At 46.1% G+C, this 22,425-nt stretch overlaps 1 protein-coding gene across 1 annotated transcript; it reads right to left on the reverse strand.

The window, feature by feature from the left end:
- Positions 1-1,601: 1,601 nt before the first annotated feature.
- On the reverse strand, positions 1,602-17,974 carry LOC126199709 (adipokinetic hormone/corazonin-related peptide receptor variant I-like). The gene is made up of 3 exons (XM_049936635.1): positions 17,928-17,974; positions 1,896-1,950; positions 1,602-1,865 (listed from the first exon to the last, which is right to left on the reverse strand). Exons 1-3 carry the CDS (start codon positions 17,972-17,974, stop codon positions 1,602-1,604), a joined length of 366 nt encoding a protein of 121 aa, XP_049792592.1.
- Between the last annotated feature and the right edge of the window lie 4,451 nt (positions 17,975-22,425).

The following is a 22,425-nucleotide window of genomic DNA, read 5'->3' on the forward strand; positions in this document are numbered from 1 at the left end:
GACAGTCTGCGTGTGATTACCGACGTTACAAAGAAACACAGTTTATCTGGGTACTTATTCCATAGCTTCGAATCTGGAGATGAATTGCTCGACAGACATAATCTACACTGTAACTCGTTAACAAATCATCTTAAGGTCTCTGGATACATCTGAGTTTTATTTGACACACTGATACTCAATTACCAGCTTTTCGTACTCAACTTACGGCGTAAGCACTGGAGAATCCGTAAGGATCAAACGTTGACTTTCCTCTGTACTAGCGGAACAATTCGCCGGCAAACAGCTAGTCAATGCGTTTTGAGCTCATTAACTCAATAAATTATGCTCAGGGAAACTACAAAACCAAAAAAACTCAACATTCTGAATTCTCGTTAAACAGGACGGAATTGTTTATGGAAATACTGAAAGAGTTTTCTTCTATGGAATTTTCACGATTTTCATTATTCACGATTCAAACGATAGATATGAATAATTATTGTTTTTTTGTTTTGTTCATTATTGTCTTGGACTTGAAACATCCAGTCTGTGTTTGGCAGCACAGTCTAGATGTTTCACATGTTCGTACATGAGGTGTTTGTCAGCACAGTAAATCTGGAAAGGCTCTGCAAGCTCAGATAATTCTGTGTTCTTTTGTGTTTATTTATTTATTTATTTTTGCACCGTTATATTTCCCATCATCAAATGCATGCAGTGCTGGACTGATATCACACTTTTGTCAATCAAATTTGTCAATACACGGTGGCCTTTTAAGGATCGATTCGTCTTCCACTTTCAGAATGTGAAGTACATGGACGCGTTATCACTTCAACGTTCTTCAGAAGAATCATCATCATCACTACAGTGACTTAAGATGCCACACTCACTGTCACTGCCGGCCGAAGTGGCCGTGCGGTTAAAGGCGCTGCAGTCTGGAACCGCAAGACCGCTACGGTCGCAGGTTCGAATCCTGCCTCGGGCATGGATGTTTGTGATGTCCTTAGGTTAGTTAGGTTTAACTAGTTCTAAGTTCTAGGGGACTAATGACCTCAGCAGTTGAGTCCCATAGTGCTCAGAGCCATTTCGCTGTCACTGTCATTCCTTGTATCTCCGGTATCTCTTCGTCAGTGCAAAAACGCCAACGTGCCATTGGTTTGTGGAACTAGAAAGTGACAGCACTCTAAAAATTCTTCTGAATAGGCAGAAAGCTAAACGACACCACAGAAATAGAGTGCAGATGATCACAAGAAAGTTAGCATGGATATCGAACAAGGGTGAAATCCGAGGAAAATACCGCTGAGCGGTTATAGACGTCCGCAGTACCACAGGTAGTAGAACCAGCTGACGGTAAAAGCCGTCATTAGGACGTACCGGACAGGCCACGACGGTGAATGCCGTCTGCAGCACCCAGGGGAAATCCCACTGCAGCTGCTAACGACGCCCGCAACCCCTCCGGAAAAGTGGAGCGAGGCTGGTTTTCACGTATGCAGCGCTCCAAGGGTTGCGAACAATATGGGACCAAACACCGATCCCTGTGGGACACCGTCCTCGATACCTGTGTTCCGAGAACTTCAGCTAAAACCCTAGAAGCAGTTACCAGCACAGACCGCGAAGAGGATACACTCCTACGCCACTCTGGTGGGAGCACTGCAGTCAGTACCTGGCGGGGCGCGCGCCGGACTCACCTCGAGCGGCATCATGATGAAGGTGACGACCAGGTCGGCGGCCGCGAGGTGCGCGATCATGAGCGAGATGCGCGACTTGCGGTAGCGCCGGCCGCGCACCAGCGTCACGAAGACGGTGAGGTTGCCGGTGGCGGCGACGGCGAACAGCACGCAGTAGACGCACACGACGGCCAGCGAGGAGCCCGTGAAGCGCGGCACCTCCACCTCCAGGCCGAGGTCCAGCTCCAGGCCCACCTCCAGCTCCAGCGGCGGCGCGGCCGCGCTCCCCAGCGGCGGGGCCGCCGAGCTCCTGCCGACAACACGCGCGGGTCACTCTGCCAGCCGTGGTAGCAACCACCGTAGCGGTAGGGCGCGTGGTCTGGGCACCGTTTGCGTGGGTGGTTGGGGGTGGAACATGAGTGAGGGCGGAAGAAAACGGGATGACAGTGGGCGAAGGAGGGGGAGCAGTGGCTTAGGAGAAGAGGATTATGAAGATAGGAGAAAGGAAAGAAAAGGGGAGGTAATACGGCTGAGGGGGGGGGGGGGGGGGAGGAAATGACAGGGTTACTCAAAAAGGACTCTGTAAGTTTAGAATGATTTAGAAATTTATTGTGACAACTCACAGAATCGGTAGATGTCTCATTTTGTAGCAAGTGTCAAATAAAAGTGTCGAGTGCCACTATGGCAGACCGGCTCCTTTCTGCAGCTCGGTAAGGGCTGAACTAGATTGCGGCAAAAAAGATTTAAAACATTATTTCGACACGGTTAACTGTACAGGCGCCTATCCGCAGTGAGATCAGCGCTGAAGCTGCAATCGCTCCAAGGAATTTGCGTAATTTCCTGTCATCAGAGTAACAGCTGTCCAAGTGACTGTTAAAGCTGCTGTATTGCTCGTCACGGTCGATTATGTTATGTCTGCAGTTTAATGGAGCTGCAGACGAGGACTGCCAGGAAAGTGTGAGAACTTTGTAACGAGTAAACAGCCTGTACCCAGATTCCAGGAATGGGAAGATTCCTCATCCCCCACCCTAAGTATAACAGATGTACCGTACTCTAGCTTTTATTCGGTGGTAAATAAAAGTGACCGCAGAAATTTACTCAACAGCGAGACAAGATTCTAAATTACCATGTTATGAAAAGGATAGTTGTTACCATATAGTGGAGATGCTGACTTGCAGATAGGCACAACAAAAAACTGTCAGAAAGTGAGCTTTCGGCCAACAAGACCTTTGTCGGAAATATACAACATACACACAGCCACACACACTCATACAAACACGACTCACACACACATGACCGCAGTCTCTGGCTGCTGAAACCAGAGACTGTTGTCATGTGTGTGTCAGTTGCGTTTGCATGAGTGTGTGTGTATATTTTGTCCAATTCCGACAAAGGCCTTGTTCGCGGAAAGCTCACTTTCTGACATTCTTTGTCTTGTGCCTGCCTGCGACTCAGCATCACCACTATATGATGGGTAGCAAGTTAGCAACTATCCTTATCACAATATTTTTACATCCCATCCTGGGTTTTCCATTGTTCGGTCAAAACTACCATCGTTTATTTAACTGATTCGGTGATTATGAGTATGTGTCGAGCCTCAAGTCCTAATTTGAAAGGAACTACAAAAATTTGTTGAGACTCAAACGTTTGATACCTATCGGCTCAATATTTTTTTTAAGTAGATTACTTTCATACTTAAAAAGTAACCATATTTAGTATGTGCTAAATAGATATTTTTGTACAGTTAATCAGAACGTGGATGTCATCTCTTTGATTTCACGATCTGAAAATACAGCCTCAAATAATTAATTGTATATCCAACGAGTTGACCGAGCAATGTGCCGCAGTGGTAAGATACTGGGCAGATGTTCAAATCTCCGACCAACCAGCCAGATTTCTGCGATGCACCAGACATCCCACAGGTAATTAATTTCTTTCTACACTCGCTCCAGCAAATCGGACGTAACATGTGCAACGGCAGTGTAGATTCGATTTTTCAAGACGGCTACACTGTTTGGTAGGGGAGGAACATACACACAACCTTCAATGAAACCCCAGAAAAAGAAATCCCGTTGGTGTCAAGTCTGGGGAGCGAAGTGGCGATGTGGTTGGCCCTTCACGGCTAGTACACCGACCTGGGAAGCGATTATCGAGGAAATTTCGAACTTCCGTGAGGAAATGAGATGGTGCACCGTCTTGCTGGTAGCAAACAGTCTCATCTCGGTAATCTTCATCAATCGGTGGAATTAAAAAGTTTTCAAGCATAGCCAGATACACAATAGCAGTGACAATCTTCTTCATGAAGAAGAATGTTCTGTACGACTTCAGTTTTCTAGGGGCACAAAACTCATCAACTTTAGGGCTGTCACGCACTTGTTCGCGGTTGCGTATGTATTTTCGCTGCCCATATTCGGTGCGAAATTTATGCTGAACAGTTGTTGCAGACTTCGTTTCATGAAAGCAAAACACAAAGCGAGCACACTCGGCACCGGTGAAGGTGGCCACTGGAACTGTCCACTAAACTGCCGCTCCTGGTGGCGAAATGGGGTACTCATGCACTACGTGAATTGAACTTCAGGTGTCTGCTACAAACTATTCTGAAAGTTATCACAATAAATTTCTCTATCATTCCAAAGTTGTAAAGTCCTTTTTGACTCACCCTGTAACAGGAAATCTTCAGAAGTTTTGCAGGGACATTTGTGTAGGAGCTTATGTTTGTGCTTGGCGACGGGGATTTGCATACGAGGGTAACTCAAAAGAAATGCACACTATTTCTGTAAAAATACGGTTTTCATTTTGCATGTGTGAAAGTTTTACAGTGTGTAGATACATCCTTCCCGCTTGTTTTCAAACTTAGTTCAACCCGTTCCAGTGAGTGGCGCCGTCACAGCATGTCTTCAAGATGCCTGCTACACTTGACGTTCCTCAGAAGCAACGTGTTGTCATAGAATTCCTGTGCTGTGAAAACGAGACAGTGGGAAACATCCACAAGAGGTTGAAAAAGGTGTATGGAGATGCTGCTGTCGATCGCAGTACAGTTAGTCGGTGGGCAAGCAGGTTACGTGATGAAAGCGGGCACGGCAATATTGAGGATTGTCCTCGCAGCGGCAGGCCTCGTACTGCACACACTCCAGACAATGTGCATGAGAGTTAATGAATTGGTGACTGCTGACAGACGCATCACAGTGAACGAATTGCCACGCTACGTTGGGATAGGGGAAGGAAGTATTTGCAGAATACTGAAAGTGTAGGCGTTAAAAAAGGTTTGTGCCAGGTAGGTTCCCAGGATGTTGACAGTGGCTCACAAAGAAACAAGAAAAACGGTACGCATAGAACTTTCGGAACAGTACGAGAATGGTGGAGATGAATTTCTTGGAAGAATTGTGACAGGTGATGAAACATGGCTCCATCATTTTTCACCAGAGACGAAGAGACAATCAATGGAGTGGCATCATGCAAATTCACCCAAGAAAAAAGAACTCAAAACCACACCTTCTGCTGGAAAAGTTATGGCTACGGTGTTTTTCGATTCCGAAGGACTCTTGCTTGTGGACATCATCTCAAGTGGAACCACCATAAATTCTGATGCATATATGACGGCACTGAAGAAACTTCAAGCTCGACTGAGTCGTGTTCGACCACATCGGCAAAAGCAGGATGTTTTGCTGTTGCACGACAATGCACGGCCACATGTCAGTCAAAAGACCATGGAAGCGATCACAAAACTCGAATGGACAATGTTGTGTCGATTCCCTAAGGTCTCGACACAATGAGTGGCTAGGTGCACTCGAAACTAACGCAGACGGGCGTAAATTCTGAAACAGGAGACTGGATGAAAAACTATAAAGAAAAGAAGAGAGATTGTCATCTACTTAACTTTTAATGATGTTCTTCTTGTTGAAATACATCTCTTGCATAGTAGTAAGCAATTAGCAATGATACACATGGCGCCTTGCTAGGTAGTAGCGATGGACTAGCTGAAGGCTATTTAATCTGTCTCTCGGCAAATGAGAGGAAGACGTGATACGTCTTGTCGCAAGCTATGTCGTCCGTACAACTGGGGCGAGGTCAAGTCCGTGTCTTGTGACCTGCCCTGTGGTGGCGCTACGTTTGCGATTACATAGTGGCGACACGCGGGTCCGACATGTACTACAGGACCGCGGCCGATTTAAGTTACCACCTAGCAAGTGTGGTGTCTAGCGGTGACACCACATTCCTCCCCCGCAAATCGGCGAACGGTCGTGAGATAAGGCTTCCGCCCGCCGTGGGGAGGACCCCATGTTGACGTATGCGATGAGGTGGGGAGCCTAACAACAGGCGAGGCTGTGCCACCCGCACCCGGCCATTCGGTCCGAGGGGAGCTAGGAAACGCCTGCAAACCTAGTCCAGGGTGCACGTCAACATGAGGTGTATGCGCACGTAATGATATAAGAGGAGCCGCGGGGTCGACCTCCATGTGGTCGGAGCACCCGACGGGCGAAGACGACATCTGGTCCGGAGCGGGCAAGAGGTCCATGGCGGAGGACGGCTGGTCACGGGAAGCAAGCGGCGGCGCGTGACCCAGAGAGGCGCGTGGCGGCTGCAGCGAAGCGTCCGCTGCTGGCGGCGCCGGCGGCGGCTGCGGCGGCGCGACGCCATGAGGCAAAATGGAAGGCATCGTCGGTAACACCTGGGGATGAGGCGAGCCAGTAGATGGGTCCCCAGGGCGCTGACCTGACGGCTCCGTCGCTGAAAGCAGACGGGGAGCGGCAGAACCCAGGCGACGACAGAGGCGCAGCTGATTGAGATGCCGACGCACCTCACCAGAGGCCCCCAAAACCAAATACATCGCGCGGCCGAGGCAGCGAAGAATGCGCCCTGCGAGCCAACGCCGTGAACCGCGATAGTTGCGATAATAGACAACGTCGCCAGGAGCAAAAGCAGGAGTCTGCCGCTGCACAGGAACCGGATGTGGCGGATGCAGCAAAGACATCAGAGTTCGATGAGGACGACCATGGAGCAATTCAGCCGGCGAGCGACCATCGCGGGGCTGAGAGCGATAAGAAGACAAAAAGAGCAACAAAGCGTCCTCCCGAGAATGCGACTCTTTTAATTTCAACATCTGTGACTTGAAAGTCCGGACCAATCGTTCAGCGGCACCGTTTGACTGAGGCGAAAACGGCGCGGATGTCAGATGTTGAATACCATTGGCCTTGCAGAACGACTGAAATTCTGCGGACATGAATTGTGGGCCATTGTCGGAAACAATAGTCTGCGGAAGACCCTCAATGCAAAAGATAGCAGACAAGGCTTGGATTGTGGCAGAAGACGTCGTGGAAGACATCCGGACAACAAAAGGAAAATTACTGAAAGCATCGACCACAACCAACCATCGAGCATTCCAGAACGGACCAGCAAAATCGATGTGCAAGCGTTGCCAAGGGGAAGTGGCTTTCGGCCATGCAAAGAATTTCCGCGGCGGTGCGGATTGTTGTTCGGCACACGCCACGCAAGAGGAGCACATATTCGTAATCGCAGCATCGATTCCGAACCAAGTACAGTGCTGACGAGCAAGTTGTTTCGTGCGCACCATACCCCAATGTCCTTGGTGAAGAAGCTGTAAGACAGAGGACTGTAACGAACGTGGGACCACGACTCGGGATTGATCATTATCGGAACGCAACAACAAAACACCACGTCGTACAAAAAGTCTCTCCTTGTGAGCAAAAAAACGGCGAACCAAAGGATCCTCGATCCGTGACTTTGACAAGGGCCATTGCGTAGCAACAAAACGCAAAACGGAAGCAAGGACAGGGTCAGCAGCTGTGGCAGTAGCTACACGACGAAAATCAATCGGAAACGATGCGACCACGTCATCGGCTTCCGAATCAATGAACATGCAAGCAAGTTCGGAAGAATCGAATGCTTTATCCTCAGCAACAGGCAAACGGGACAACGCATCAGCGTTGCCGTGCTTAGCAGTGGACCGATACAAGATATCGTAGCGGTACTGCGAGAGAAAAAGTGACCAGCGAATGAATTTCTGCGCTGTACGTGGAGGTACAGGCTTGTTCGGATGAAAAAGCGATGTCAAAGGTTTGTGGTCCGTGATGATTGTAAAGTGACGACCATACAAGAAGTCATGGAACTTGGTAACACCAAACACTAGAGCTAAAGCTTCTTTCTCTATTTGTGAATAATTTCTTTGCGCAGATGAGAGCAATTGTGACGCAAAGGCAATAGGGCGATCATGCGAGCCATCCTTGTGCGCAAGCACAGCACCGATCCCGAAATCCGATGCATCTACCATCAACAAAAGGGGTTTTCGGGGATCGAATGGCGTAAGGCAAGTATTTGAAAGTAACGCCGATTTCAACTGGCGAAAGGCGCGTTCGCATTCCGTCGTCCAGACGAACGGAACACCTTTACGGCGTAAGCGATGAAGCGGAGCTGAAATGGAAGAAGCATCGCGCACAAATCGATGATAATAATTTACCTTACCCAGCACACTCTGTAGCTGTTTTAAGTTCTGCGGTGACGGCAAGTCCTGAATGGCACGAAGGTGCTCTGGACTCGGATGTATACCTTGGGCATTTATGACATGCCCCAGGTACGGTAAGTCACGAGCAAAAAACACACATTTGTCCTTCCTCAAGCGAAGACCATTCTGACGCAAGACCTGAAATAATGTCCGGAGATTCTGCAAATGTTCGGCTTCTGTCTTTCCTGAGATCACAATATCGTCCAGATAGTTCGCAGCCGTAGGGACCGACGCACAAATAGTTTGTAAATATTGCTGAAATAAAGCAGGGGCGGATGCACACCCGAATGGCAGTCTTTTGAAGCGATACAAGCCAAGATGCGTGTTGACCACTAAGACGCGCTGGGATTCTTCGTCCACAGGTATTTGCAAGTACGCATCTGCTAGGTCCAATTTTGAAAAATATTTTCCCGGGCACAGTTTGTCAAAAAGATCTTCCGGGCGGGGCAAAGGAAAAGTAGCAGTCACAAGTTGCGGATTCACAGTTGCCTTGAAGTCCACGCAAAGTCTCAGTTTTCCGGAAGGTTTTGGCAAAATGACTAAGGGTGAGGCCCAGAGAGAAGCCTGCACACGTTCAATGACACCTTGAGATTCTAATTCGGCTAACGTTCTTGCGACCTCATCACGCAATGCGTGGGGAACATTGCGCGCTCTGAAAAATTTTGGTTGCGCGTTATCTTTCAGTTCCAAATGCGCTTCATAGTTCTTAGCGCAACCAAGGCCCGGTGCAAAAATGTCTGCAAATTCTTCACAAAGACTAGAAACACTGGCGGAAGGCACAGTCTGATTCACTGATAGGACCTGATTCACTATAGACAAATTAAACAATTGAAACAAATCTAAACCAAACAAGTTCACTGCACTAGAGGAACGAAGAACATAAAATGACACAAGTTTTGTCTGTCCCTTGTATGCGGCAAGAAGGCTGCACTGGCCTAACACAGGGATCTGTTGTCCTGAGTAACTAGTTAACTTAACATTTGCGGCACGCAATGGCGGTGCGCCCAGCTGTTTGTACGTGTCGTGATTGAGCAATGAAACTGCAGCTCCGGTATCGAGCTGGAATGGGATCACTTTGCCGTCAAAGTCTAAGTCCACAAAAAGTTTATTGTCTTGTTGACGACAAGAGCGACTGTCTCGTGCAATTTGAACTGATACAGGTCCAGAAGCACTTGCAACTTTACGGGATTTCCGGCGACGTCGACGCACACTTTGGGTGGGACGAACACAGTCACTGTTAGCTAAAGTGTCACTGGACGGGTGGGAATGAACCACATGAATGTCCATGGGCGAAGGTCCACGAGCCTGATTGTCCTGGATTCGATTCCGGCGCGAAGCAAAAGGCCTGGAATTTGTGCGATTGTCTGATCTAAGCTTTGTCTGGCAAACACTTTGTACATGTCCTTTCTTTTGACAGTAAAAGCAAATAGCTTGGCGTGACGGGCAATTTTCACGCGAATGTCTAATTGCACACCGCGGGCAAGATTTCACTGCATTTGCTGGCTTACGCGGCGCACGTGGTTGCAAGCTAGGCGGCCGCAGCGAAGTCGGGCGCGAGGGCCGCTTAGCGTCCCGTGCAGCGGGCCCGGCGGGCCGATTAACGTGACACACTGCTGGCGAAGTTTCAAATGATTCCTGAGCAAAGTCAAGTGTGTCTTGCCTGTCCAATATGTCTATCACTTGTTGCAGGGAGGGATTAACTAGTTTCAAAATCTGTTCCCTTATGCGAACATCAGAAACGTTTTGTGCAATTGCATCACGCACCATAGTATCTGAATATGGGAGGCCACATTCACAGGCAAACGCGCAGTCTCTAGTAAGTCCTTGCAAAGTTGCTACCCACTCCCTATTAGTCTGACCGGCCGTACGTTTTGTACGAAAAAACGTATACCGTTTGGCAACTACATTTACTGTTTCTTTGAAATAGGCATCTAAAGCCGACAAAATTTCCTCGTAGGACAGAGTTGCTACGTCGCGTCGGGGAAACAATTTCACTATCACACGGTAGGTAGACACACCGACACAAGAAAGCAAAAACGGCTGCCGCTCTTTACCTTGAATTCCATAAGCAGTGAGGTGGAAGTTGAACTGATCGGCCCACTCAGTCCAGCTTTCGGTTGTGGCCTCGAAGGGCCTAAATGGCGGTGCGACAGCGGTGTGTGGCTGCGGTAGCGATGAAGCGGCTGCCGCCGCATCGGTTTGCAGCGCACGTTGACCCTGGACGAGCTGTCCAAGGGCTTCCAATAACGCCTGCGTCTGCTGATTCTGCAAGCGAAAAAATTCGGACAGTACATCTGGAGAATGCGGCGAAGCCATGACACAAGCAAATTAGAGCAAATATAACACAAAGACTGCAACGTGGGCTCGGCACCACTCCTCGGCGCCAAAATATTGTTGTGTCGATTCCCTAAGGTCTCGACACAATGAGTGGCTAGGTGCACTCGAAACTAACGCAGACGGGCGTAAATTCTGAAACAGGAGACTGGATGAAAAACTATAAAGAAAAGAAGAGAGATTGTCATCTACTTAACTTTTAATGATGTTCTTCTTGTTGAAATACATCTCTTGCATAGTAGTAAGCAATTAGCAATGATACACATGGCGCCTTGCTAGGTAGTAGCGATGGACTAGCTGAAGGCTATTTAATCTGTCTCTCGGCAAATGAGAGGAAGACGTGATACGTCTTGTCGCAAGCTATGTCGTCCGTACAACTGGGGCGAGGTCAAGTCCGTGTCTTGTGACCTGCCCTGTGGTGGCGCTACGTTTGCGATTACATAGTGGCGACACGCGGGTCCGACATGTACTACAGGACCGCGGCCGATTTAAGTTACCACCTAGCAAGTGTGGTGTCTAGCGGTGACACCACAGACAACACTGAAACACCCGCCTTACAGTGCTGCCCTGGCTCCATGTGACTATCATCTCTTTGGGAAACTGAAAGACTCTCTTCGTGGAACAAGGTTTGAAGATGATGAGTTCCTTGTCCACGCTGCCAAACAGTGGCTTCAACAGGTTGGTCCAGAATTTTACCGTGCGGGTATACAGGCGCTGGTTCCAAGATAGCGTAAGGCAGTTGAGAGGGATGGATATCATGTGGAGAAATTAAAATATTGTTCCTAAAGGATGTATCTACACACCATAAAACTTTCAAACATGTAGAATAAAAGATGGATTTAAAATAAAAAGTGTGCATTTCTTTTGGAGTGACCCTCGTAATAAAGTGCCCTCTTAGTAAACAGAGTTGATGGTTCAAATGGCTCTGAGCACTATGGGACTTAACTTCTGAGGTCGTCAGTCCCCTAGAACTTAGAACTACTCAAACCTAACTAACCTAAGGACATCACACACATCCATGCCCGAGGCAGGATTCGAACCTGCGACCGTAGCGGTCGCGCGGTTCCAGACTGAAGCGCCTAGAACCGCTCGGCCACCGCGGCCGGCAACAGAGTTGACAAATGGACTAATCCATCACATAATTAAAGAGTCTGCAGGTATTTGAAACTAAAATTATGTGTATGAAATGCTTTCTGAGAAAAAGTTCCTTGGTAAGTATTTGTGAGAAATAGGGCATTACGCAACAGCTAGGAAAGTTGCTGTTAAGTATTGCTATTGTATAGAAGGAGATCCCGTGCAGTCCAATCAGATGTGTTAATGTGTGCAATGAAGATTTTACAGAATGCTAGGAGAGAGAACATCCTGACGTCGGTATTTGATTCTGGAGCTTTTATGCCATATTTTATTAGACACTCGAGAAAAGAAATTTTTACCGTCACCACAATAAGACCACGTCAAATATCAGCGAAATGAGACATTTATTAAAAGGAATAGTCTCTCTACACTGTGAAACCTGTCTTGTTCAAGACGGCATTCTACATGTATTAATAGAATGCGATGAATACAGGACAATAATTTCAAATCAGTGATGCTCTACAATTTAAAAAAAAAAATTGCGGATTATTTTCTCTTGGAGTAGTTCTTTCATGCATGTATATGCCCTTTCCATTCCGTTGGTATTTGAAAAAGTGAACTTTAAAACTTAATGAGATTTTCTTATAGACTGCTGTGCAAAACGTAAGGCCGAAAGTAACTTAGGCGTGATGTTTCAAAAAAATGGTTCAAATGGCTCTGAGCACTATGGGACTCAACTGCTGTGGTCATAAGTCCCCCAGAACTTAGAACTCCTTAAACCTAACTAACCTAAGGACAGCACACAACACCCAGCCATCACGAGGCAGAGAAAATCCCTGACCCCGTCGGGAATCGAACCCGGGAACCCGGGCGTGGGAAGCTAGAACGCTACCGCACGACCACGAGATGCGGGCCGTGATGTTTCACTGACAAGTAAGTCGATGAAATTTTGACAATATCTAGAAAGGCTGCTGAAATACAGCACGAAGTTAACTGAAAAAAATACACAAGGAGACAAACAGAAATGGCACTTTTTTCAAAGCCAGGAGCTGAAATGAAATATCTACGATTTATGATAGCTCCCCGGAGATTAACAAAGGAGGGACAAGATTCTTAATAGGATGAGTGATCATCACTAGCGGCGGTGCATTGTCTGAAATGAGCCACATGCTGGCCCGAGGGTCGTAAGGAGTTCTTGTGAGACAGCACTGCACTGGTCCACCAGCACGGGTGACTACTGGATGGTCGCTGCTGTATGCGGACGTGCTTCATATGTCTCCGCAACGCATAACCCGCACGTGCTCGCTGAGATTCAAGTCTGGGCAGCGGGCTGACCACTCCACTCGACAAGTATCCTCTCGTCGCAAGAGCGTCTGCACCTACACTGCTCGATGCGGGCGCGAATTGCCATCCACAAAAATGACGTTTCGGCCGAATGCACCCGGAAAGATACGACTACATATACAGTGGGTTGGGGGTTGGGTTGTTTGGGGGAAGAGACCAGACAGCGAGGTCATCGGTCTCGTCGGATTAGGGAAGGACAGGGAAGGAAGTCGGCCGTGCCCTGTGAAAGGAACCATCCCGGCATTTTCCTGCAGCGATTTAGGGACAACACGGAAAACCTAAATCAGGATGGCCGGACGCGGGATTGAACCGTCGTCCTCCCGAACGCGAGTCCAGTGTGCTGAGCACTGCGCCACCTCGCTCGGTACATATACAGGTTTTCTGTGACAAAGTAGTTGTCCATTGAAAAAAAAACCATGGTGGATATTTCTTTCATTTCTTTTTGAAGGCTGGCTGGCCTGGTTTCTGATGAGAATCGAGTCAGTTACATCCATCTTGCAGAAACAGAAGTGCGCACTGTCAACGTTCCGTTAATTATCCCATAGATGATGTCCCTACGCAAAACCTTTTCAAAATATAAAATGATGCTTTAAGAATAACAGCGTATATTAACTCAATTTTTTTCCTAATGAATGACGGTTCCTTCGTACAGAATTTGTTCGACTTAGGCCGTGAAGAAATACAACGGACTTAGTAGAAAACTGTTTCCTAGAGCATACTTAATTTTGTACACACTGGCGGAGATAGAGAATGTTATACCATTAAGGTAAACAAAACTCTGTCTGAATATGTCTCAGAAGGTCCAACGGTACTGACCGATCGGCGTTCCTACCCAGCCTGTGAGGCGGAGGGTACATAAACATCTTGGCCGTTTACGAGAGTCTGAAACTGTTTTTTCGGTCGGCCAGAAAGCAATGGAGGACATACTGACCACAATTTACAGTTTGCAAGTTCATATTACTCTTCGTACTCACTGAAACAAAATCCTCTTAGTTGCTATTTACTCAGCGGGTTCACGAATGACTATAATTAACAATTTTGAGCTGTAACTGATTTATACATTCAGTAAAAGTCAACACGCACAAAACTGAATAATATTGCTGATAATAATAATATTTTGAACATGGCTGCCCTACAGCAACGGTTGCAAAACAACAGGTATAAAAGGCAGCCAATCGGATCCAATAAATCGTGGTTTTCAAATAACATTGAGCATGGTTTCGATGGATTTAAACCAGTCTTGTTTAGGACAAACACGAATACAATGCGACAACTTAAAATGAAAACACCATGGACCAATATTACGTATCTAACAGAATCTACTCTCTACAACAAGTGCAGGAATATCACAAACAGCATGGTATATATCAACATAGGGCAAGTAGTATAAATTTCTCATTAGCTGTTCATTCAGTAAAATCTGTCTCCACATAGCATATGTTGGCAATGCTCTGTATGTCTATATGTAAAAATTAAGGCCCCTAGAATCAAGGGCTTGTCGCACCACTAAAACCAATCACTTAAAATAACAGACCATGTTAGGAGCTCCATGCCGACTGAGGGAGAGTGGAGAGCGTGGATACCACGAACACAACTGCCGGGGCGCATGTCCGCAGCTCGTGGTCTTGTGGTCGCGTTCTTGCTTACCGAGCACGGGGTCCCGGGTTCGATTCCCGGCGGGGTCAGGGATTTTCACCTGCCTCGAGATGACTGAGTGTGTGTGTTGTTTTCATCACTTTATCATCATTCACGAAAGTGGCGTGATTGGACTGAGCAAAGTTTGGGAATTTGTACGACGATAACCGCGCAGCTGAGCGCCCCACAAACCAAACATCATCAACTGAGGCGCATGCGCCGATAAACATGTACGCTTGGCGGTCTAAACAGCCAATAATCTCAAGCACACTGAAATTACTAACTGAAATACACCATGCAAATCAACGATTGTAGAAAAGTTGTTGAAAAAGAAAAATATATGTAATATACTGGCCTAAGTGAATATCCTTATAGTACTGTCAATCATGAGCTTACGGAAATAGTGATGTCTGTGCATAATTACGTTTTTACAAGCAAGATCACAGCAGTGAAATTAATATCACCCCAACTACAAGTCGTACGAGAAGTAAAACTACCAGTACATACGCACGCTTTTAAACTTAATGACAATAAAGAGCAAAAATTCATAGGTCTCTGAATAGTACGAAAAATAACAAAAATTGGTGGCGTCAGAGAACAGTGCATCGAGTAGGTGTGCAGACGTTTTCGGACGTGCTAATGGTGACTGTGTGTTGAAAATGGCTCAAAGAACACGTATTGATGACGTTATGAGGGGTAGAATACTAGGACGCCTGGAGCCTGGTCAAACACCGCAGGTAGTAACACGGGCCCTCCGTGTGCCACAAAGCGTGATCTCAAGATTATGGCAGCGATTCCAGCAGACTGGAAACGGGTCCAGGCGCTACAGTACGGGACGTCCACAGTGTACAACACCACAAGAAGACCGATATCTCACCATCAATGCCCGCAGACGGCCACGGAGTACTGCAGGTAGCCTTGCTCGGGACCTTACCGCAGCCACTGGAACGGTTGTCTCCAGACACACAGTGTACAGACGACTGAACAGACATGGTTTATTCGCCCGGAGACCTGCAAGGTGCATTCCACTGACCCCTGGTGACAGGAGAGCCCGTAAAGCCTGGTGTCAAGAACACAGTACACGGTCATGGGATCAGTGGTCCCAGGTTATGTTCACGGACGAGCCCAGGGATAGTCTGATCACTGATTCTCGCCGGGTTTTCATCTGGCGTGATCCAGGAACCAGATAACAACCCCTTAATGCCCTTCAAAGGGACCTGCATAGAGGTCGTGGTTTGATACTGTGGGGTGGGATTATGATTGGTGCACATGCACCCCTGCATGTCTTTGACGGAGGAACTGTAACAGGTCAGGTGTATCGCGACGTCATTTTGCACCAGTATATATCCGCCTTTTCAGGGGTGCAGTGGGTCCCACCTTCCTCTTGATGGATGATAACGCACGGCCCCACCGAGATGCAATCGTGGAGGAGTACCATGAAAAAGAAGATATCAGGCGAATGGAGTGGCCTGCCTGTTCTCCAGACCTAAACCCCATCGAGCACATCTGGAATGCTCGAGGTCAACGTATAGTTGCACGTCTTCAAACCCCTACGACACTTCGGGAGCTCCGACTGGCACTGGTGCAAGAATGGGAGGCTATACCCCAACAGCTGCTCGACCATCTGATCCAGAATATGCCAACCCGTTGTGCAACCTGTGTACGTTTGCATGGTGATCATATCCCATACTGATGTCAGGGTACATGCGCAGGAAACAGTGGCGTTTTGTAGCACATGTGTTTCGGGACGGTTTTTATGAAAAAGTTATTGATAAAGTGTGCGAAGCTAACGCAACAATTCAAGTCGCTGATGGCGTTCAAATTATTATAGCACATTGTCGCTGACAGTTACATTTTATCAACTGTTGTGTGCAGAGGCAGTTCATATATCTATCATAGTTAGTTCTGTGTGGCTGTCATGACAAATTGAGTTCTTTCCGATGACCAATTGGAAACATTAGTACATGCGTCTGATAGCGAGGAGAATATTTTTGAAGAGTAAATTCACACCAGTGACGACAACATTCATCCATCCTTCATCTGATTCAGAAGACATTTCAGATATTGATATTTCAAATGACAGTGTGCAAGCTGTTCAACTGAAACTGCCTAAAAATCACGTGGAGCTTAGAACCTTTTCCGCAGACTGGAAGATCATCTACCTCATACATTAGAAAACTGAATCCTGGCACGACAACATACGGTAACGCCAGAGTAAGAGACATAAAATCATCTTGTCAAGTTACGATGAACGATAATGTTCAGAGTATTGTAGTGGAAATGACTAATGTTGAGGATCGAAGAGTTCATGGGGATAGCTGGAAAGCATTAAATGAAATTGCACGTGGAAGCTACAGTGGCTTGTTATTACTGGCTGGTGTGTATAAATCATATAGTGAATCAACAAGGAGTCTGTGGGATCCAGAAACAGGTATTTCCTGCTGTAATGTCGCTGAAACGGTATTGTTGGATCTCACGTGTGTTACGTTTCGATGACAAGTCTAATTGAAAAGCATGAAGGGTAAATGACAATTTGGCACCTGTAAGAGTTCTGTGGGACAAGTGGGTGGAAATAATTTCAGAGCTACATGATCGTGGCACCAGCGTAACCGTGGATGATCGTCTGGCGGCCTTCCGAGGATGTCATCCTTTCAAACAAGATATATAGAGAAAACCTTCAAAATATGGGGTACAAATATGGGCATTGTGCGATAGTCCCACTTTTTCTGTTTCGAAGACACAATTATCCGGGAAATCACTTGAGAAAAATAAAGATATGAAGGTTGTCATGGTTTTGACACGTGAGCTGAAAGGATAAAATGTCACATGTGGTAATTTCTTCACATCATATGCATTAGGCCGAGGACTTCTAAAAAGAGATCTTACACTGCTGGAGACGCTGAGAAGAAAAAGTTGCTGAGGTCATCGGTCTCTAGACTTACACACAACTTTAACTTATGCTAAGAACGACACACACACCCATGCCCGAGGGAGGACTCGAACCACCGGCGGGAGGGGCCGCGCAATTTGTGACATGGCGCCTCAAACCACGCGGCCGCCCTGAAAAAAAAAAAAAAAACCTGAACTCCCTAGTAACATATCAAGTAAAGAAGAATATGTTTACACTTCAAAGTTCTTTTTTGCTAAGGAAGAACAAACAGGTCCTGATAAGCAGAATGCACAGCAGTGCGGAAATAAGCGACAGAGGAGACAAGAAACCAAATATCTCTGGCGAAAGATCGTCTCCTACGATGATACCGATACTTCCGCGTACGACGCTTTTGTGCTGTGGAAAGAAATAAATCCAGGATGGAAAAAAAGTTCTTTACAAAAGGAGAATATTTCTCGATGAAATGGGAAGACTCCTACTTACTCCTTACATTGAAGCTAGAAAAATGCTGCCACGAAGTGGACAGTCAGCGGCCATCGCTAGAAGAATACAAACAGGAAATGCATCAACACCAAGCTTAGCGGTGGCAATCAAAGTTGTGGACGTGCCAGATGCAAATTCAGTCCAAGTTGTGCCAACAGTGTACCAATAATATTTTCAAATGGTAACAAACATGTTTGTGAAGTTCACGTTGCGTACCATTGCCCAAATTGTGAAATTATAAGTAAAACTCTAGTCTGATTTTTCCCACGATTGACAGTAAACCTCTATAGCGCAACAGCTCATCGAGGGGCAGGGCCTACATCATTGTTGAGATCGTTGGCAAGTAATAGTGTAAAATTTGTTTAGATTGTAACAAATAAACCTCCATTTAAAATCATAATAATGTTTAGAAATTTATAATCATCATGTCCCTTAAATACCATACTAAGTCATTATGGACCGAAAGAGCATAAGTGAAAAGCTTTTTTAAGAAAGGTAGTACGGTTAAAACGCCAGAGAACCAAAGGATTTTCCCAGCTGAGTTGTATCTTCTGGCAGACTCTGCTATGCTGCACAGTGAATATGTTCCAGTCCGTATTGGGGCGACTAATTGATTCCACCTCCATATGTCTACCTGCTGGGGGAATATCCTCATTACTTCTTGGCAGGATTACAGTAGTGGCCGAAAGCTTCCTGATTGATACTCCAGTATTTACAAGGATATCTGATACGTTGATACTATTCTCTTCCTCACGCGAGCTTGTTTTCAATACAGAGAAGAATACAATCCAGCTGATCAAATATGGTGTGAGTACAGATTGAGTGTTGGGTACGTTCAGCGTTACTCAGACTTCCTCGGTCGAGATGCCAATACTGCCTGCCAAGAGGACGAGCACGGACGGCCTTTCAGCATCTTTCAGACTTTGAGAACGGTAAAATTATTGGCATGAAAGGCTTGGGACCATCATACCGATACATCGCACAGACAGTATGCCGCATTGCAATGTGGCCAGGACGCGCGATGGATAGTGGGCTCAGAACAACGCTGCGTTATCGAGGGTTAGTGTGGAGCTGTCTAGAAGGAATGTACACCACAAAAAGATCGTACAATTGTTTGACTAGCTCTGATGAACATGTGGATGAAAACGCAAGCGCAGATTACAGAGCACGTGGCGGTAACCACCAGCAGCATACCAGAGAAACCAGGTATTTGCGTGATGTAGAGCCCCATTCAACTATGGCACTGAGTGGCGTACTGTAATGTTCCTCAAAGAGTCTTACTTCTGTTTGTGATGATCAGGTCGACGATAACTTATCGGTATAGGAGCTGGTGAAAGGCGACAGGAAGCGATGATTCTCAAGACCCATACCTGTCCGGTATAGTGTTCAGATCTATTGATATGACTACAGCAGTGATTTGGTAGTTGCTGAAGGGACGCTGAATGCTTACTAGCATATGACAAGAATGATAAAGGCTGTTGTCACACTTTACATGTGCAGCTAAGATTCCAGAAGGATAATGCAAGGTATCACACGACAATTCGTAGTGCATACGGCTTGGGTAATGTACAAGTAATTATACAATAAAGCCTTTCACGACCGGATGTTCTCCTGCTGAGAATTTTTCTGGGTTGTATGGCCGTGGTCCATGGAACTCTTCAGTCCCTGACGTTTCGTCCAAAGCTACGTTGGACATCTTCGGAGGTGCTCCTGGTTGTGCTGAGTCTTTCGGACTGAGTCGGCAAGACTCGCAGAACCAGGAGCACCTCCGAAGACGAAACGTCAGGGATTGAAGAGTTCCATGGGCCACGGCCATACAACCCGGAAAAATTCTCAGCAGCTGTACCAGTAATTGACTGGTCTAACCTGTCCATTCTCACGCACAGAGCTTGTCTCAAATGTGACGGAAGACGTATGTCCTCTACTAGCTTGCAGTCACCAATCTTCTTGAGCGGACAGAGCATGGCAAAAAAGTTGTCAAGGTGACATCAGGAAGCTGTTTGCTTCCACGCTACCACGAACGCAGGAATTCATTTCGGATACCATGAAAGTTTAACCATTTAATACCGGTTAGGCGACGCACACTTCCACAACGTTTGATAAATCTTGGTCTGGTGCTCAGTGATACAGCCAACGGACTGGCCGCAGTGGTAACACCGGTTCTCATTAGATCGCCAAAGTTAAGACCTGTCGGGCTTAGCTAGTACTTCATTGGTGACTGACGTAGTCTACTTAACGCTGTTGGCAAATGGGGTGCCTTCAGCCCTTGTGAAGCCAAGTGAGGAGCTATTTGACTGAGAAGTAGCGCTGCGGTCACGAAAACTGACAGTGGGTGCGCTGACCACATGCCCCTCCATATGCGCACCAGTGACGCCTGTCAGCTTGTGGCTCTTGATCATTGTGAGAGATACAGGGGCAAGCGAGTGTGCCGCGACTTAACCCAGCTCACTACTACAAGCGCCACGTCGTCATAATGCGTCTGTACTTGCACCATAATCTAAGAGGGAAGTTAAAGTACCTTTTCCAAATTTTGTCATGTATGCTTCAGTTTATTAATGTTAACATTGTGAAGTCTCAGAATGACCAAATGAATATGTTTAGCTAGATATATTACTTTAAGAAAAAAATAATCACCGCTAAATAATGAAGCTAGAAAGCTAAAAAATGAGTAGAATGTGCACATATATATCCCTCTCAAAAGAATACACAGTTATTCGTCACAGAGAATTCAAAGGGCGCCGAATGGATCTTTGGGAAGAATTATAGATCTACAAACTTCTTGAGGACAAAGACTGGAATTCATTCGACCGCCAGTAGATGTCTCAACTTGATCCGAGCAGTATATTGGTTAAAATCGGCGTCTTTACAGAAAATTTGAAGGTGCTAAATATTAGATTCAGAGAGATGAAAATTCGTAACTAAGCAGTGTCTATTACTTTTCAAGTTATTTACTAAAAAATAAATTTCGAGTGAAAACATCCATATTCACAATTAAATAAGTATCATTTTTATGTTCAAATGTGTGTGAAATCTCTAAGCTTACACTCTACTTAAGCTAAATTATCGTAAGGACAAACACACACACCCATTCCCGAGGGAGTACTCGAACCTCCGCCGGGACATTTGTTGTGTATTATACAAATTTCTAGTTACAGCACTCGATTACATTGATGAAATAATACAGCTGTATCAAGTTTCAAGACTTTGTTATAAATAACAGTCATTATAAGGAATCTTAAAGAGGCAGCTTAGAGATAATTTTCTACCGTCGGTTTCTTTCTAAAAATTCTAACCACTAAGAGCTTAAGTGCAGCGAAGCTAAAACTTTTTCGGTAACTAAAGCAAACCTAACTCCATTCACATAAAATTGTTGTTGTTGTTGTTGTTGTTGTGGTCTTCAGTCCTGTGACTGGTTTGATGCAGCTCTCCATGCTACTCTATTCTGTGCAAGCTTCTTCATCTCCCAGTACCTACTGCAACTTCATCCTTCTGAAACTGCTTAGTGTATACATCTCTTGGTCTCCCTCTACGATTGTTACCCTCCACGCTGCCCTCCAGTATTAAATTGGTGATCCCTTGATGCCTCAGAACATGTCCTACCAACCGATCCCTTCTTCTAGTCAAGTTGTGCCACAAGCTCCTCTTCTCCCCAATTCTGTTCAATACCTCCTCATTAGTTATGTGATCTACCCATCTAATCTTGAGCATTTTTGTGTAGCACCACATTTAGAAAATTAAGAAGATGGTAAGTTATTAAACGACAGAGATATTAATTAATACATGTCTGAGAAAGCGGCCATTTAGATGCCGTTACCTGTATCTATGGAGTTTATAGCAGACGCTTCACGCAGCGGTCCACATACATAAATACAGCCAGTGAGACAGTAAGAGCAGATGCTTCGCACCGAGATATCAACCTGTCCGCGTCAGTCAAACATCTGCGACATCTGTGACTCGGATGACGTCACAGGCGGATAGCTACCCAAAGGCGTTTTTGGCATTAGTAGGAAGTGAACTCACGAGGACTATACACCATTCTCGATCACTTAGATTTCATGGTACATCACATCTTCAGAAAGAAAATCTCTCAAAAATGTTCGACGTTGTGCAACGACCTCTCCTCCCACAATAAGAAATTCACATGCATTCCCTGTTTAGGAAATGCTTATTACAGGATTAAACGTCTTCTCGCAGACAACAGTTTAGACTTTTGCATAGTGTGGAAATATTGGTGACTTATTTCCCATTTCACGTGTCTGTAAATTAACCTGCAATAACTGTCCATGCTATTATATTGGTCAAGCAGGCAGAGCTGTGAGGACAAGATACAAAGAGCATCTGTTGGGAAAGAAAGGAGCTGACAGACGTAACTCTAAATTTGGAAGACACAGTTATTCGTCACAGTGAATTCAGAGGACGCAGATTGGGTCTTTGGGAATAATTATAGATCTACAAACATCTTGAGCGCAAAGACTAGAATTCATTCGACCGCCGGTAGCCTTTAC

Source organism: Schistocerca nitens, chromosome 8, assembly GCF_023898315.1.
Source record: "Schistocerca nitens isolate TAMUIC-IGC-003100 chromosome 8, iqSchNite1.1, whole genome shotgun sequence".
NCBI classification, from domain to species: domain Eukaryota; kingdom Metazoa; phylum Arthropoda; class Insecta; order Orthoptera; family Acrididae; genus Schistocerca; species Schistocerca nitens.